A 17,705-nucleotide genomic window follows, 5' to 3' on the forward strand; every position below is an offset into this window, starting at 1 on the left:
TAATTTTGAGTGTTTGCCGGCTCCGTGTTTCACCTCATGAGCACCTTTGCTGGAGGGTCATTTGCATCTCTGCTCTAATTCATTTTCAAAGTGGCGCTCAAAAGTGTAACACCCACCTCAGAAATACCTCGCAGTCACACAAATGCTGATACTCGCTGTCCACATTACGAGCACACACACAAACCGATCCCTCCTCGCCTCGTTTCCTTCATAAATGCACAGCACACCCACCGGTAATTTGACAAGGACAGGCTCACTGCTTCCTAAAATAACTCCTATCCCCCCCGCCTGACCTCCTCGGTTACTGGAGCTTCTTTCCCCCCCCCCCACAGCTCCCAGCATGCCAGGGAGTGGCTGGGAGAGGCCGACTGTTTCCTTTCGGTCTGGGGCTGGGCAGAGGGTGGCAGAGTGGACACCAGCGAGGAGCCGAGGAGTAACTGCCCTAAAGCAGACTGAAAGCTGAGGGGGAAGAGCACAGTGAAGGTTCTTCTAGGCTGGAGTTATGAGGGTGGGAGCTGCGACCTTGGCTGGGGGGATATTTGGGCTTGTAGGGATTCTGTGTTTCTTCCTCGCCTTTGGGACGGACTACTGGCTGGTGGCCAGTGACGACTGTGGGCCGTATACATGGCCGACGCAAACAACGCGGACAAAAGATGCCAACGGGACTGAGGTAGGACAGATACATGTGTGCACATATCGTATATATATTCACGAACTTGAACCAATGCAGTGAACGCAAACCTGACCGCTGTCACAATCGGGCAGTGACGTCCAACTGAACAAATGCATATAATAATAGTCACAGCATCACATGTGAGAACCACGAAAAGACCAATGTGGAATCTGTTCAGACGCTGTGTGCACCGCACGCGATGCCCCTATAGGATATTTAAAGAGGTACCAAAATGATTTAGTTCTGCAACTTCTTTTTAAAGTCGGAGGACTCAAAGAGCAACAGATTTAAAAGAGAAATGACCAAATCAATGCAGCAGAGATCAAGGCATTCCACAGTAACTTTCAGTTTGACTTCAGTGACTTTAAGTAGAGTCCAGCTCCTGAAACACTGGATCCTACACTTCCCATAAAGCATCCAACAGCAACATTTGATCCGTGTCTGCTCGACACCTATGTCTTTAAAGCATCGTTTTGTAATGCAGGCTTTTACATCTTTCTCCATTTAACTGGGCTTTAACTGGGCACATGGGTGTTTTAAGCCGAATGCTAAATTAGCACGCTCACGTTCTCACAACGGAATTCCTAACACGCTGAGGTTAAGAAGGTATATATTAATTTAGTGTTTTAACATGGTAGCATTTGCTAATTAGCACAAAACACAAAGTACAGCTGAGGCTGATGGGAGTGTCAGTCTGATGACATCATTGGAGGCAGTGGTAGTACTCCACCAGTCAGCCGATCCTCGTGTGTGTGGACTCCGTGGAGTGCCCCTTCAATTTCCCAGTTTATTCTTCCATGCCACGTTTGTGAGAAAGTTCACAAAATGCAAAGTAAGGGGTATATTTATCAACCCCCCCCCCCCCCCCCCCGTGACCCCCTCCCTAACACCGCACAGCACAACTGTCTTTTATTTTCAATAACAGAGGATGATTAAAGCTGCCTTGTGTTATTCAGCGCCATCAATCATTTTTCTGACAAGCAAATGGAGAGTATCGCTCATGCGTGTTTCATAAGTTCCCCCCTCGAAAAAACCTCACGGACGAGCGGGCCATAATCAGGACCACGTTTTGAAGCACAGAATGGCACACACACAGCGGCTAACAGACACGCGTTGACAAAGCTGACAGACATTAAGGTTCATCCATCTTCAGACATCTGAGTGTCCATCTCTCTCTCTGGTTACGTGCTGATGTCTCTCTCTCTCTTTCATTTAGATCCAGCTAGTGGAAGCTGTCACTGCTTCTCCTCCATCTCTCACTCTGCACCACGAGGGCTTCTTCTGGCGATGTGTGTTTCAGGTGGAGCCCACAGCGCACGCAACGCTGGCCACTCTCTTCAGTACGTACGCCTTTCCAAGGAGGCAAAGGGTTTTCGTTGGAGTTCGTCCAATGCGGTCGCATGTCTCATACTCAGCAGTGTGGTCCGCTTGTCATGCTAACAAGTGCAGGAAAGAAAAATGTCTACAATTTGGATATTTGACAGAAAATATAGAGGAGAGCACGAAGAATGTGTGGGCGTTTATATCGGTTTGTGGGGTGTTTTTTGGGGCTTTTCTCCAAATTTCTCGACATTGTTTTTTTTTTGAACTCTGTTGTTTTTTCCCCTTCCTCAGACCTAAAATACTTTTCTCTTTACCTTTTTATTCATCATGTAGCAAACCAGCCAGAATCCAAGGTGTGCATCCATGGGTACCTCTTCCCTCTGCCCGTCGCACTTGGACAGGTTCCTCATCCAAGTTATGATGCTTCAGCAGGTAATGCTCTCTCTCTCACCTCTTTACAATCAGGTGACAAACTGAAGGAAAACAAACTGTACAACTTCCATATGTGACGGCTGACTGACTGGTTTGATGGGTATGAAAGAGATGGACTCCACAGTCACCACATCTCTATCAAGTTGATGACAGATTTATGACTAACTTACAGTTTTAACACAGTTTACACTTGGCTGTTTAAAGTGAGGATAAGAATGAGAGTAAAATAAGCTTCAGTTCCCAAACCACAAACTTTAAACAGGAACAGTGAGAAGCTGTTTTATCGTCATGGCTTCAAAGAGCATGTAAAGAAAATGGTGTTCATATTTCCTATTTCTTATCCTTACAAGTCAGGGTCTTAGCTAGAATTTTAGAAATACTGAGGTCATGGGTCAAAGTCTCCCAATGTAACCCCCCCCCCCCCCCCCCCCTAAGGAATAGTTTGAGATCTTGGGAAGTACACTAACAGCATTCACTTTCTTTTCAAGAGTTAGATAATAAGACTGACACGACTCTCATCATGTATATAAATATGTAGCTACAACCACAATGGGCTTAGCTTAGCAAAAACACAGCAAGCACGGAGACACAGTTAGCGCGTCTCTGTCCACGGGTGACAAAATGGACCCATCAGCACCTCCAAATCTCACCAATTAACACGTTACATCGTGTTTGATTGATTTGAAAGAAGTCACCGCACCCAACCAATAAATAGTCCGGCATATACCTCTGTGTTCAAAGCATCAGAGCTAATGTGTTAGTTCGTGAGCTTTAGAGGGTCTGATAGGTTCTCTTTACCTTTCACAAAATGTCCAACAATGTGTATATATGCGGAATGTCACTCCCCTTAGGTTGCCCAAATTTGCAAAAAAAAACATGTGCCAGCATCCAAAGTGCTATATCCACCAACAAGAACTGTGACTGCTCTGATGGCGGCCTGTTTGTGTCGCTTGCAGTGTTTCGGGGTTTGTGGACCGTGCTGATAATCCTCGGCCTGGTGGCAGCTCTGACTGGAGGCTTCCTCTTGGTGTGCGGTGTCCCCTTCTTCAGCCACAGACTGTACAAGCTGGGCGGTGCTTTCCTCATCGCTGCTGGTAAGATATAGTCTGTGTACACGTGTGGTGTTTAGAACCACGGTACTCATCTGCAGCTGGACATATAGGCTCTCAGGGGAGTAGGTGATCGCACAGACACGAACACATGTTGCAGCCACTGCTGCTGTCAGCTGTTGTCACATGACACATGACACACCAAACCCGACACACGGGGCAGCAGATGTCCCGCAGCAGTAGTGTCGCTACAACAACAGCAGGGTTCAAACACTGCTGCCGTGGTAACAGTGGAGATGAGTCGGAGCCGCATTCCTCTGGTGTTACTCGGCAGCAGTGACAGCCTCTCTATCTGTGTCTCCTCCTCATGTCCCTCCCCAGCCTGCCTGTTCCTGTTCACGCTGCTGCTCTACGTGCTGTGGATGGAGGTGATGGACGTGAAGCGCTACGTCCTGCAGGAGCGAGGAGAGGCGTGTCCCCGCGCGCAGGTTTCCGTGCTCTACGGCCTGTCGTTCATGGTGGCGGCTGCCGGCGTGCCTCTGGAGCTCGTCTCTGGGATGGTCTTCATGCTGGTGGGCCGGGCGCTGTGTGCCAGCAAGTGAGCGTGCCGTCTGGCCTGTAGGGGAAGAGAGGACTGACCTTTTCTTTTTTTTTTCTGTGTCCCGCACTGGGACTCAGCAGCACACTTGTGGCATGTAAATACTGGCTGGAGCGACACGATCAATATAACAGCACCACCCTTTGGATGTGAGGAGAGACAGTCAGAGACACTGGTTTTCAGTTTTCTGTAACTTTCTTTGCTTTATTTCCATAAAAATCACTAATTGCTCTGGAATAATATTATCACAATAGGTTTGTGTGATACTGGCATTAAGGAGCAATTAATGATGTGCATTTATTGAATCAATATGGAATGGCATCCGACTGCCATTCAACAGATTTACGTTTATTGTTGTTTTTTTGTTGTTAACGCTACAAATTGTGAGTCCATAGAGCGCAAGGTGAGAGCTGTGTGAGTGAACCAGCTGTGTCCCCTGTCCTGATTTTGGCACACGATCAAAGTAGGCTCGCTGCAGCGGAGTGAGGTGGGAGGGAACAATGGCCTGATGGACTGGAGACAGAAACAGTGGGTTTGCATTGAGGGTGGGGGGTGCAGAGAGAGAATTGGTGCTTGTAGGGGGGCACAAGGGGGCTTTGAGAAATGAACAGCTGTTTGTGGGGTTTGGTTGGTGTACAGCAGGCCAGCCACCTGCCTCCTTCACCCCAATCACATTTCAGTCCCCCATTGAAACCCTGATGTGACCCTCAGTGAGGTCTTAAAAGACCTCACTGATCAAACACATAAAATCACACGTTCAATCACACACACACAGACACACACACATGCTGTGATCAAACTGTCCTTAACACACCGGTGTTAATGATTGAAATAGATGTAACCTATGTTGAGACAGTGTACCTCACAGTGCGATGCTGTCATATAGCACCATAGCCACCAAGTGCTAAAGGTCAGCTGAGTGTACCTGTGATGTCAGAGGATACCCTCTCATTTTGGTACGTTGTAGTCTTTTACACGATTGTTTGTTGGTAAGTTGCCGTGTTTTTCTTATATGTCTGTAATGATAATTCACGATAAGCATGACAGATATATGATACAGAGAACATTTCGTGTCATTTGTCTGCCATAGCTTGTTTGCTGCCTTCCTTGGCTTGGACACTTTTGAACAGTTTTAATCTCAACGAGGCTTTTGTGATAAAGTGTGCTTTTATTTTTTTGTGTTTGTTGAATAGTTTGTGTTTCAGTAAAGAAAACAATAAATAAATGTCTACAAACCTCTGAAAGAATAACTTCTCAGCTCGTCTTTTAAGCTGGGAATTCTAATATTTGAGTTCAGTTGTAATCAAATAGCATTTCAACCACGAGAAAACACTCCACTCCTGTTCTGAAGAGCCCGAAAGAAAGAAACGGAAAAAAGTTGACAAGTAGAAAGATAAAATAGAGAAATAAATACAAATACAAACATCTGTAACATCTGTAACTCAACCTGAAGAATCCGACGTTTGCAAGTTGATTGAGAGATTCATCTTTTTACATTTAAACAATGGAGCAGAATGGAATGTCTCACCTCGCTTACTTATCCACAGACCTCGCTGCAAACTATTTTCATTTAAAGTATTGAAGTATAACATTTCTCAACACGTGTGCCTATCTGTTGACATCAAGATCTGCATTACTCTCACCAGAACATCGTTTATGGAAAGATCACATCACTGCTTTTCCGATTGCTCAGCGCCACCAAAGAAATCCCTTTGATCTCTGCTGTTTTGTCTCTAAACCTCTGCTCCTGAAGTTGAACTATCTTGATGGCTACATACTGCTAAAAGAGAAAAACAAGTTTTTGTGATTTTCTTTTTCTTTTATCAGCATCTTCTGGCTGAACAGTAACAAAGATTATCTCTTTTTTTTTTTAAACAAGAGACGGAACAATTGCAATTGGAAAAAAAGGCCACATTTTCTGATTGAAGTAGATATGAGCTCACTTCAGTTGAACAACTGCAGTTTTATACTTTTATTGGTACAAAAGTGACAGTTAACACCTTAAAGGATGTAAAGTGTCAGTTGGAGTACAAGCACTAAAAGGAGTTGTCGTGTCAGTTGCTGCTGAGACACTGAAAAGGGAATTGGAAATTTCAGTTGGGATGTAAGCTGTGAAAGCATTTCAGGCAGCAGTCGAAGTGTAACAGTAAAAAAAGAGGGGGGGGGGAAGGTGTTACCGTTTAATGCTTTTTTTCCGTACGAAGTTGTACAAGTGCCAAAATAAGACTACTGACAGCGACTGGCAGCAGCTAAGGCCAAGCCTATGACGCATAGCCACTGATAGGCCAGCAGTGGTAAATGAGATGCCAGTGGTGTGCTTGTCACTGACATTCCTCCGAACTCACAAGCCCAGTTTGGGAGCGTCTTATCCGCTGCATGGCTGACAGTCCCCGACGCTTCCCATTGCAAAGATCAAGGAGGCAGCTGTGCGTTGCTCTTCAATGGAGATGGGCCAGGCAATGCAGGCAATGCTGGCTCTCTGAACGGGCCTACAGGCCACAGGCCCAGGGGCCCAAAGTGTCAGGGGCCCCCTGGTCTTCACCGACAAAATGTCACTCAAAAGAGACACGTATACCAACCAGGATAAGACTCAAATTGACCACAAAGAAACATAAAAACAACCACAAAGAGACATGACACGGCAACAAAGAAACACAAAGTGAACAAAAAGAGACATTAAACACCAAACAAAGAGACACACAATGGCTACAGAGAGAGACAAACTACAAATAGACACAAAGAGACTCACAATGACCACAAAGAGACCCAAAACAGCAACAACATTTTTAAGATCTTTAAAGTCTCCGTGTCTGAGAGGCGGTGGGGCCTTTTGCATATCTGGGTCCAGGGGCCCATTGTCTCATAATCCGCCCATGGCCATTACCTGATACCAGTCACAGAGAACGGTCACGGTCCAGGCCCCAGCCCGTTCCAAGACACGGGCTTTACTCAGTTTTCTGAGTCAAACCCACAAAGCCCTTACATCTGGAGGATGGATTGATGACCAAGTGCTTGTGATGGCTGTTAATCCATGCAAATTGCACTTTTCTCAAACATGCTACCGATTAACAGTTACACTTAATTCATGACTGAGGCCGAATTCCCCCAATCAGCCAGCAGAGGGCTCTCCAGTTCTCTTCAGAAAGGAACATCTCCCGTTCATGGAGGGACAGAAGGGTGAAGAATACGAGGGAGCATGTGAGTGTAGAAGGAAAGGAACGTGAAGGAAAGGAAAGGAAGCAATTACTGAGCCGAGTATTGAGCTCGAACCCCGGCTTGTTCAGTGACTGTGGCTCTTCCTAATCATAGTTAATTAACTCTTATGTCTCCTCCCCTGTCATCCACAACAATGGAAACACACTATCACTTCATTTAAGGAAGGAATAATCTTGCAGTTGAAGTGTCAGCAATTACGGGCGTTATAATATTATGCATATGGCATCGTGAGCGCCACGTGAATAAAGACATGACACGATAATAAAGTAATAAATGGTTTGCAAATTAACCCCAACAGACCCAAGGAACCCAAAGAGCATACGTCTTGTTGATTAGGGCTAATGAGTGCGTGTCGTATGTATGTGCGTGGATGTGTAATGCGCAGATCTGTATTTCCAGGCATGGCGCCATTATTCGCTGCTAATTTCCAGTATTTGCTGAAGGTCCCATGTATGTGAGGTGTCAGACGGCAAAGCAGCAGGATGTGGTCTCACGCTAGGTAGGGCAAATGAACCCTACGTGGACCCCTCACCCCTCGTGTCCTCCGGAGCACCTGGCCTGAATACTGGTGGGCTCTAATCCAGTCAAAGACGGGGATACACTTGGTGAGAGCTCTTTCCTTTCTTCCTCTAATGGTGAGCCTGTTACCTGCTCTGTGTGTTTGTGTGTGAGCCCCAAGCATGGTGTGTGTGCGTGTATGTGCGTGTGTGTGTGTGTGTGTGTGTGTGTGACGGCCAGACGGACACAGATAAAGGTTTTTCTCCTGTCAAAAAAAATGACTGATAATAAGAGCTGATATGAGAGAATAGCAGGCCTTATGGCATCACTCTTGCTTTTTTTGTGTCTTTTGTACACTCCAAATCCCCAGGAACGACCCCAAGACCCCCCCGGAATACACACACACACACACACACACTCCTAATCTGTATTGGGGGTGGTTGTGGTAGAGAGGGAGCAGGTGGAGGGATAAAGACGAGTTTCTGTGTGTTTCTTTTTCTATTTGTGTATAAATAACTAGTGTGCTCTTATTAGAGACAGCCCTCCCTCCCAACCCCCCCTCGCAACACACACACACACACACACACACACACACTGTTCATGCAGACAGATTATGTCTCAGACAGTCAGAGCTCCTGCCTTCAATTAACCTCACAAAGACAGGATCACTTACGCACGTCTGATGATAGCAGGAGGGAAATGGTAAAGATGTGTGTGTGCTTGCGTGTGTGTGCATGTGTGTGTGTGTCAGTGGTTGTCATAATGCAGGCTCTACTAAGCATGATACAATAGTCAATGTATTAGTGGAGGACATTATGTAATTTACTCTGTGCAAACATTCCTGTGTCAACCACTTTGTTCAAACTGAATACATAAGCACATTCACAAGATGTTGTATCTGAAAAACAGGAACGGTAGAATATACTGCTGTGCAGTCTTGAGAGAATACATACTGGAGGCAAAGTAAATGAAAACAGCGTCTTTACATTTGATGGACTGGTGAGGTTCAGATAGCAGCGGTGCCACAGAGGACCACAGCGATGGCAAGGTGCTGCTGTACATCCTGGATTCATTGGCACCCACTGCACTGACAGTAAGTGCTGCTATTTGAATGATTGTTTGAAACAGGACATAGTTTTGCTTCTACCTTTGGTTACACCTTCTGGTGTGTGCAGACGAGTACAACACCAGCGCTGCGTTTGAGGAGAGACCGTCCCAAAGTGTGCGTCATTGGTCCTCGCACTGGTCGATTGTGTTGAGTCACATCTCTGATCTCTGGAGCCATTTTGGAGAACAAACTAAATTGGACGAGCAGTCGACCGAACAGGCTACTGATGGAAGACTTAGCCATGTCTACAAAGTCCCTGAAAAGTGATTTGCAGGGTTTGAAGATGAAGATGCTGACCTGGTGGTCCCTGAGTCCACGGTTCGTGATCAGATGTTAGTTGTGTGATGTCCCCCATATATGGACACTATCTAATAAAGACTAATAGTTCTCCCCAACAAAGAGCCCTTTGCACACACGAATGCTGTATTCACATTGATTATAGAGCAACAGAGTGCAGTTTGCGCTCTCCCTCTGCGTGTGTTGTCATTCAAGCTTCTTCTTTTCGTTGCAGCACCACTTACTCGCTCACGGCCGCGGTTACAGCTGGTAAGTCTGTCAGAACTGACGGCGGCGGTGTGGAAGCGTATAGCACCCGCCCTCCGCTTCCCCCCTCAGGTAAACACTGTCAGCACCTTTGCCGTTGTTTGCACTGTTAGCGTTGTTAGCACCGTTAGCGTTGTTAGCACCATTAGCGTTGTTAGCACCGGTAGCTGCGAGAGCCATTAAGAGGCAATAGAAATGCTCCACAAATCTCCAACATTGCACATTTAGCTGATGAGAGGAAGTGAAAACACTGAGAGAACCTGTTAATTCCACTTAAATTCATTGATTTCGTCTCATTTATTCAGCATTTAACATGTGTGTATGTTTTTAATAGCACATGCGAAAAACAAAGTTGTGATTTATCAAATGTATATCTCTTTGAAATAGCTGCTTTCTCTACTCAAGATAATATAAGGTGATGTGGAAATGGCAGTGAAAATAGTCAGGAGAGTTTATTTACGCACAAAGTGTCTCATCTCACATTATAGATAAGGCCCATCGATAAAAAGTGGGTTCCTAGAAAAGAGGTTTCGGAAATGCTGTCTTACGGTGACTGTTGGCCCAGCCGACCCTGGCACAGTGCAGACATTATGTAAAGCTGTATCAGCTAAGTTAGGGTCAGCATACAGGAATTAAATGTCCCGAGCCAACACAGAGCGCATGTGTGTGTGTTGGGGTTTAGAGGCTGTGGCAGAGCTGTCTCCAGTAAATACAGCCTAATTGATATAAAGCACACAACATTCATCTTTTTTTTTCTTCATTCAACCTGCTGCTGATCTGTAAGGGGGGGGGGGGGGTGTAAAGCTGTTTTTGTCCAGTCTCTGTGTTTGTGGCACACACACACACACACACACACACACACACACACACACACACACACACATACACACACACACACACACAGACATGCACACACAAGTCACTGTTTACATGCACTGTTCACTCTGGTAGCTGACAAACAAACCAAATCCAGTACAGATACAGTACAATCCATTTGAGGTAAAATAAAAACAAAGAGCTTAGCATGCAGACAGGCAGGAAGCGTGGCTCGAGACACTGCTTTGGGCTTGTGTCTCAACCATTGCTTTCCTTCTTCTCCACTGTATGTCTTTATTTTCCTTTAACATCCCCCCCCCCGCCCACCCCCCCTCCCAACTTCTTTCATTTCTGCTGAAGGAGAGGAAGAGGAGACAGAGGAGAGAGGAGGGGGTTGCGATTAGTTTCAGGGTTCCAGCCCACTTGATTGGCAGCTGGCAGCATATGGAGCTATGAGGAAGGTTTGCCCACGCTCACTTCTGAGGAAACAAATATTTGCCTGAAGGGGGGAGAGCGAGAGAGAGAGAGAGAGAGAGAGAGAGAGAAAGAGAGAGAGAGCGAGTGAGAAAAAAATATTAATTAGTTTGCAGACGCACCGAGAGATAAAAGTCGGCAAGACGTATCCATCAAAAGGCTGCGGAGTTAGCTGCAAAATGGAAATTTTCCCCAAGTAGACAGATCCAGTAGGCTGCTGGCAGAGCTGAGGGGGGGGGGGGGGGGGGGGGGCACTGAGGTGCACAACACAACAGCCCCAACGTTGGAGTCTACATTAACATCTGTGCATACGCTAACATATTCTGAGTGGAATTAACATTTAGGCAGGCATCTTCCACGCTTGAGAAACATCTCTCGAGCTAGCCCCTCCAATTATTTCTTAATTATCGTCTCCACATCCGACCGGAGTTGTGCGAGGAGATAAAAATCCACACATCAGACGCACTCAAGGTAAACATACAGATGCCAGTTGAGACGTGTTGGCCGTCGCCACGTGATTCCAAACCACCATAGGAGGGTGATGGTTGTCTGAGAAGATACCGTGAAATCAGATGTTACATTTGCTTGGAGTTCATTCTCGCACACAAACGCCGCCAGCGACTGCTCTGCTCTTTGACTTGGATGGACGCTGTTTAGTTTCGCTGCTTTGCAACAGGGAATCTATGGCAGAATGTCAGCGGCTGTGTAAACGGTATAAGTCATACAATTTGGGAAACATGTTATGCAAAGAAATGATACATCTCTCATCTGGAGCAAGGAAAGGGTTAGCCAGGAGACCTGAAAGCAGATAGCTGAGTAGAATGAAAAATAAAGCAATGGCTCTAAAGCTCAGTGATAAGCCTGTTATGTGATTTTTCAAACAATACACAAAAGGAAAAGTTCAAAACGACCATTTGTGTTGTTGAGTGAGGTAATTATTTCTCTCTAGTCTTGTTGTCACTGTGCGGTCGGCTTCATACAGAGACCAAAGCTAAAGACTGTACTGAGCGAACAAACAGTATCTGGCAACACGCGCTGCAGCCAGAGGTGCTACACTGACACAGTGGCGTAAGGTAAGTACAACAGGCCCCAATGCAAGCTACGTTGTCGGGGCCCGAGTGCACGATCGTCCACCCTCATGTTCTTTTCTCTTCTGTCCTTTATTTTCATGCTATGGCGGAGCGCTGGGCTTGCAGATGTGCTCAGCTGGTCGGCCTTGACAGATTTTGTGCCTGAACTGACGTCGTATCACGATCAAGTACAAACTTGACATTGAGCAACATCAACAGACAATCCTCATTGCACATCTGTATTTGAGAAAAATAAGAAAATATAGTGTATGTAGTGTATACGAATAGTGTATGTAGAATACATTTTTTTTACCTCAGTAGAACTCCACTATATTGACGCCCCTGCCTTGAAGTGATGTAGCCTTCAAGATCGAGTTATTCATTAAGAAATAACTTAGACGTGAATTCCTTTACAAACTGCAGCAATTTGTCGGCTTTTACATTTCCGTTTGGAGCTATCCCCCCCCCCCCCCCCCCCCCTCACCACCACCACCAACCACCCTTCCAAAAAACCAGATGAAAGAGGCTCACTTTACTTAGATACATGGCGTTGAGACACTGACCATGGGAGTCATGCAGCACTGATAAGGTGGTTAACAGACTATGTTAGTGTAATTAAGCAACATCGAGGAAGAAAGGCCGTTGGAGTGGCGCGTTGGTGTGAGCGCTCATCAAAGCACGTGGCACCGCTTTAAAGGGCCCACTGTCTGCTCACAACATTCGGTTTAGCGCCTCTCCTCCTGCTAAGGTATCGATAGAGGAAAGAAAGAAAGCTTGTTATGCCATTGAGAATTAGCTGACACCACCATATAACACCATTGTGATGGAAATCAAAATCCTTTTTTTTTTTCTTCTTCTTCGGGCAATGCAGTTGTATAAAATGGACAGAGATCATATCGAGGGGAACACAGGGGCAGTAACTGATAGCTCCATTGTTGGAGAGCCTCTCTATCAGTGCACAGTCTCAACAGATTTCACTGAATAAATGGAAGTTGCACGAATTCACTTAGGCATTTACCTTGCTTTGCTTTACTGAGACTGCGTCTTTGTGGGGCACGTCGTCGGGTTCGCGCCATCCCTCCGCTTCCCTCTCCCCCTCCCCCTCTGTGCGCACTGAACCAGCACAAATTCGGTTTTATTGTATTTGTTTGTTTATTTACTCTTATCTCTTTTCCATTTCAGAGGCTTCCTATCTGAGACCTGCAAACCTCAGAAGCCGAGTGGCAGGGGAGCCGTGGGTTTACATTTGTGTCTGTGCGTGTGTAAGTGCACGAGTGTGTGTGCGTGTGTGTGTGTATTTCAGGGGATTGGTGTAAAATTAAAATACAAATAGAAAGGAAACATTGGAATCATCACATTTGTTATCGCCTGCTATACGGTTTATAGCTCCTACTGTTAACAAACTCCTCCAGGGTGATGAAACAGAAAGCGCTGAAATGTACTGCACTTCATGACTCAGAGAATATCTTTTAAGTAATATTATAAACACATGGCGAGGCTGCAATGGGGGTGAAACTCATTTCAGGCATTAGATGAGAAAAATATTCATTGCATCCGACAATGAGGCGTTGCTCCTCTGATGAGTACGTTCACAGAGTTGTTTATCATTTTTAATTCTGAGCCAAGTCTGTAGGATTCACCACGTGACGTTACAGACCACCACCTATCAGCCTATGGATGAAACTGATCAGCTTGATCCCTTTTGAGCTTCATCCATATTGGATTACTGAGCAAGTGTTCTCCCATGATAGTGTAATTATTGACATTAGAATGAACAAAACAAGTTCACCTTATTTTGTTTAAGCTAAATGTGACGTTGCAGGGAACCACAACACATAGAGGACCATTTACAAAGATGTCACCTGAAGGAGTTCTGCCTTGACCACACCTTCGTGCTTCAACAAGACTAAAGCCGTGGTTACATTTAGGAGGCGGCGCCCCGTTCATTCCTATGAAAGTTGCTCAGTGGCGCTAGAAGCAAAACAAAGTTTGACCTCTAAATATAGAATTCAGATGAAAGTGTAGCCAGACCTCTTCCAGCGATCGTCCGCATTAAGGGGCCCATAAAGTAAGCGCACTGGCATTTCCCTTAACTCCGCCTCCCAGCACTCGGTCCAGCCTGGGGCTCATTCACATGAACAAAGGAAGGAAAATAACTCTGGATTTGGCTATTAGTCTTAAAAGTTGTAAAACGCACTGCTAGCCAATTCCAGAGTTATTCGCCTTCCTCCGTTCATGGGAATGAGATCGAGGCTGGACGGAGGGCTGGGAGGCGGAGTTAAAGGAAACGCTAGTGCGCATGCTCTATGGGGCCTATAATGCAAGTAGATCGCTGGAAAAGATCCAGGTAATTGTATCTTAATACTCTGAAAGTCAAACTTTTTTTGCTTCATGCGCCACTGAGCAACTTTCATAGGAATGAACAGGCTGTTCCCTTCATACATGCATGGGACTTCCACTTAGGAAAGTCGCCCCCTGATTGCCAGCAGAGAGAATGCAAGTTTACTCGGTATAACCAGATGTTTCCACCTGGTGACCACACGGACCCTCACAACGTGGGCGGATGACGACATTTACATCACTAGGACCGAAGGAGACCCTCGCAGTCGCGTGGAAGCCGAAAGTATGAATTGGCCTTCATAGTCTACAGCTCTGTGAGGCCGTGCTTATGGCTAAATGTGAACGTAAGCATGCTAACATGCACACAACAACAAAGTTAACCTGCTGATGTTGAGCAGGTATCATACCATGTTCACCATCTTAGCTTAGCATGTTAGCATGCTAACATTCACACTGAACAGTAAAATGCTGAACGTAAAGTAAAGCTGAGGCCAAATAGAACGTCATTAGTTTTGCAGGTATCAAGAAATGTAAAAAACGCTCACAATCCTTCTATCAGGCCTGTGGTCCAGCAGCTTTATGCCATTTATGAATATTTGGGGAGGCATTTTGCCAGGCAAGAAGCTCTGGGAAGAGAGCAAGGAAGAGAGCAAACGGAGAGCAGAGGTTGAAGTCATATGATTAGGTGATTACACGCTACACATCTTAGACCAGCAGGCCAAAGGGTCACCCCTATTTTATGGCACATCTTAAGAATGGAGTGCACCAGAGTGTCACGTTTCTCAAAAGTGGACCGCATGACAATAAGACGCCTGAAATCATGTAACAGTCATGCGACCTCAACTTTTCCCTAAGACATCACAATGCGAGGCCATCATTTTTTGAATGCTTTCATTTCAAAGAGCACTTTCAAAACGATCTGTCTCTGCTGGATGAATTACCAACATAGTGTGGGTGGGGGGGGGGCAGAGCGGGACAAAAAAAGGGATGGCTTTTTCAAATGCATCCACATTAACATTATGTCCGTGGCCTTAAACCAAATTACATTTGGTGCGTTCATATGCTGCAGATGAATGCAAACACCAACGCACTCACTGCAGCTCCAGGTGTTCTTTGTTTGATCGCGTCCATGCCAAAAGAAGAGGCCTGTGAGTCACAGTGGGAGCACGCCGGAGCACAAAGTTAACTTTGAAACTAGTTTAACTCTGCGGAGATGGAGCTAAAGTTCACCCCGAGAGGAAATCACATGACGTTGTTGATAGAAGCCAAATGTGGGTCTTCTTCTCTGCATCAACCAGACAAGTTTCTCTTCTGCACACAGATTTGATTTTACTTGCAGCGTACTCACACACTGGTGGTTTTAAGACAGTGTCTTAAAGAAGCATAAAGTCCCATCAATCACTGCCTCATTACCACCACCGACCAGTCACCCCGAGTACAAGCGTGTGTGTGTGTGTGTGTGTGTGTGTGTGTGTGTGTGTGTATGTGTGTGTGTGAGCGAGTCTCTGGTCCACTCAGGAGGAGAGAGCGAGCGATCTCGCCAGGATCTGAACTGCCTCTTTGATCTCCCAAAAGCCAAACAGAGGGAGAGAGACGCTCGGCCCTCACAGAGAGGATTAAATATCCCTGAGTCGGGACATCACAACTCCCTCTCAACACCGCTCCCCCTCCTCCCTCCTCCCTCCATCCCTCTTTCCTCTGCTCCCTTTCCTCCTCCCGTCTACCCTGGTTATCACTGAGTCTCCAGAGGGAGAGCGAGCGAGGAAGAGGAGGGGAGAAAAAGTAAAGGAGGTTTTAAAAGCCAAGGGGACATCTGGGTCCACGAGGACTTTGACTGTTTCACCCACACAGGGTCAAAGTCTGCATAGGTCACCGCTCTGCCCCGGGTCTCTCTCTCTCTCTCTCTCTCTCTCTCTCTCTCTCTCTCTCCTGTGTGTGTATTAGGTCATCTTGAAGAAGAGGATTTGTTTAAGAGAGTGCCGAGGGTGGAGGGGATGGAGGGATGTTGAAACAGCCACATGAAAGAGTACAGGAGGTCTGAGCTGTTGAGCTAACCCCCGTACATTCGGAGGTGCCCCGCTTAACATCCGTCCCACACACATCTCTGAGAAATTCTTTCATTGAAGGCTTTTCCTCCATGAGGTTTTGCGCCAGACAAAAAGTGAACGTGCGATTTGCACTGCGTTTCGACAGGATATGGCTTCTATTATAACAGCTAATGTACGTTTCCAAGCAAGAAGGCCGGCTTTCATTCTGAATATTTTCATCTGCTTTTTATTTTTAAATTTGTCTGTAAAAAGGACTCTCTGTGTGAAGGTGTCAGGGTTAACGTGAGCGATATTTTGGCAAGATATCACAGAGACAGGAAGTTACAGGTTATGGCGCACAGTTCAGAAATACTGCCAAGTACGTTTACACAGACAAGGAATTTGTCTGGATGATTTGTGCATATTCTTCTGTCAAGCTGGCAATGAAATAAGACAACTAAGGATGTAGCTTAGAGATTTGAGATGAAGACACTGAAAACAGTGCAAACATGCAGGTTTTGTTTTATTGAACTACCTGTGGGGGTGACACACTAACCCTGGAACCATCACCAGCACTCTTTTTGGCACTGGTGTAATGTGGCGTGGGAAAATTTGTCAAAGAAATATTCAAAAAAGGGTCTGAAGTGGGACATGTTGGTGATATAAAATGGAGCTGTCTGTGTTATTTTAGATTTGTTATATGTACCGTGTATATATATATATATATATATACACAGTATATAAACAGCACTGCACAGCATATATTCAGATACAAAGTACAGATCAGTAGTGTGGTGAACTAACCACTCCATATTCATTCACAGATAATGATTAAATGTTCAGTTCGGTATCGAGCATGTATCACTGCATGACTTACACAGCACTCTTATCCGTGTCATACAAAAACAGCCCACATAAGCCCACGGTAGTCCTTATCTAGCTAATTATTAAAGCCAATTACTTATTATACAGAGGAGCTTAAACGCAAAAAACATGGATGACAAAAATTTGTAACGAGAAGCCAAATGATTTTCTGCATTATCTTCCATTACAACCCACACGAGGCAGAAAGCATGATTCGACCATAAATGAGGTATTAGGGAAAAGTCAAAGTTCTCTGTGGGACCTATTTAGTCTGTGGACAGCAATTTCTGACAAGTCAAGTCAATTTTATTTAAATTGCCCAATGGAGGCGTTACAATCTGTACACCATACACCCGCTATCCCTGGACTGCCGCAGCGGATAAGGAAAAACATAACCAAAAAATAAAGTTGAACAGGAAAAACATGGAATACACCTTAGGAAGAGCAGCTGAGGAGGGATCTCCCTCTCAGGCAGACGTACGATAAAAGTGGTGTGCACAGAAAAGAGCAACATATTTGAATTACAACAAAGACAATCCACATGACAGAACTGATACATATAATGTCAACATGAAAGAGATGAATCCAGGTGGATGTCACAACTGAAGCACATCATTCCCACAGAAGGGAGTAAGAAGCATGAAGAGAGAGAAGAGGGGAGGCTGAATCTCCTG

General features: G+C 45.6%; 1 protein-coding gene across 1 annotated transcript; it reads left to right on the forward strand.

Annotated features, from left to right (window-relative positions):
* The first annotated feature begins 395 nt into the window (after positions 1 to 395).
* LOC306777294 (transmembrane protein 182-like) lies at positions 396 to 5,316 on the forward strand. Its single transcript, XM_079268350.1, has 5 exons — positions 396 to 670; positions 1,890 to 2,013; positions 2,330 to 2,428; positions 3,385 to 3,522; positions 3,859 to 5,316. The coding sequence occupies exons 1-5, from the start codon at positions 503 to 505 to the stop codon at positions 4,077 to 4,079; spliced, it is 750 nt and encodes a 249-aa protein (XP_079124476.1). The 5' UTR covers positions 396 to 502; the 3' UTR covers positions 4,080 to 5,316.
* The last annotated feature ends 12,389 nt before the right edge of the window (positions 5,317 to 17,705 follow it).

Source organism: Melanostigma gelatinosum, assembly GCF_949748355.1.
Source record: "Melanostigma gelatinosum genome assembly, chromosome: 5".
In the NCBI taxonomy this organism is placed as follows: Eukaryota; Metazoa; Chordata; class Actinopteri; order Perciformes; family Zoarcidae; genus Melanostigma; species Melanostigma gelatinosum.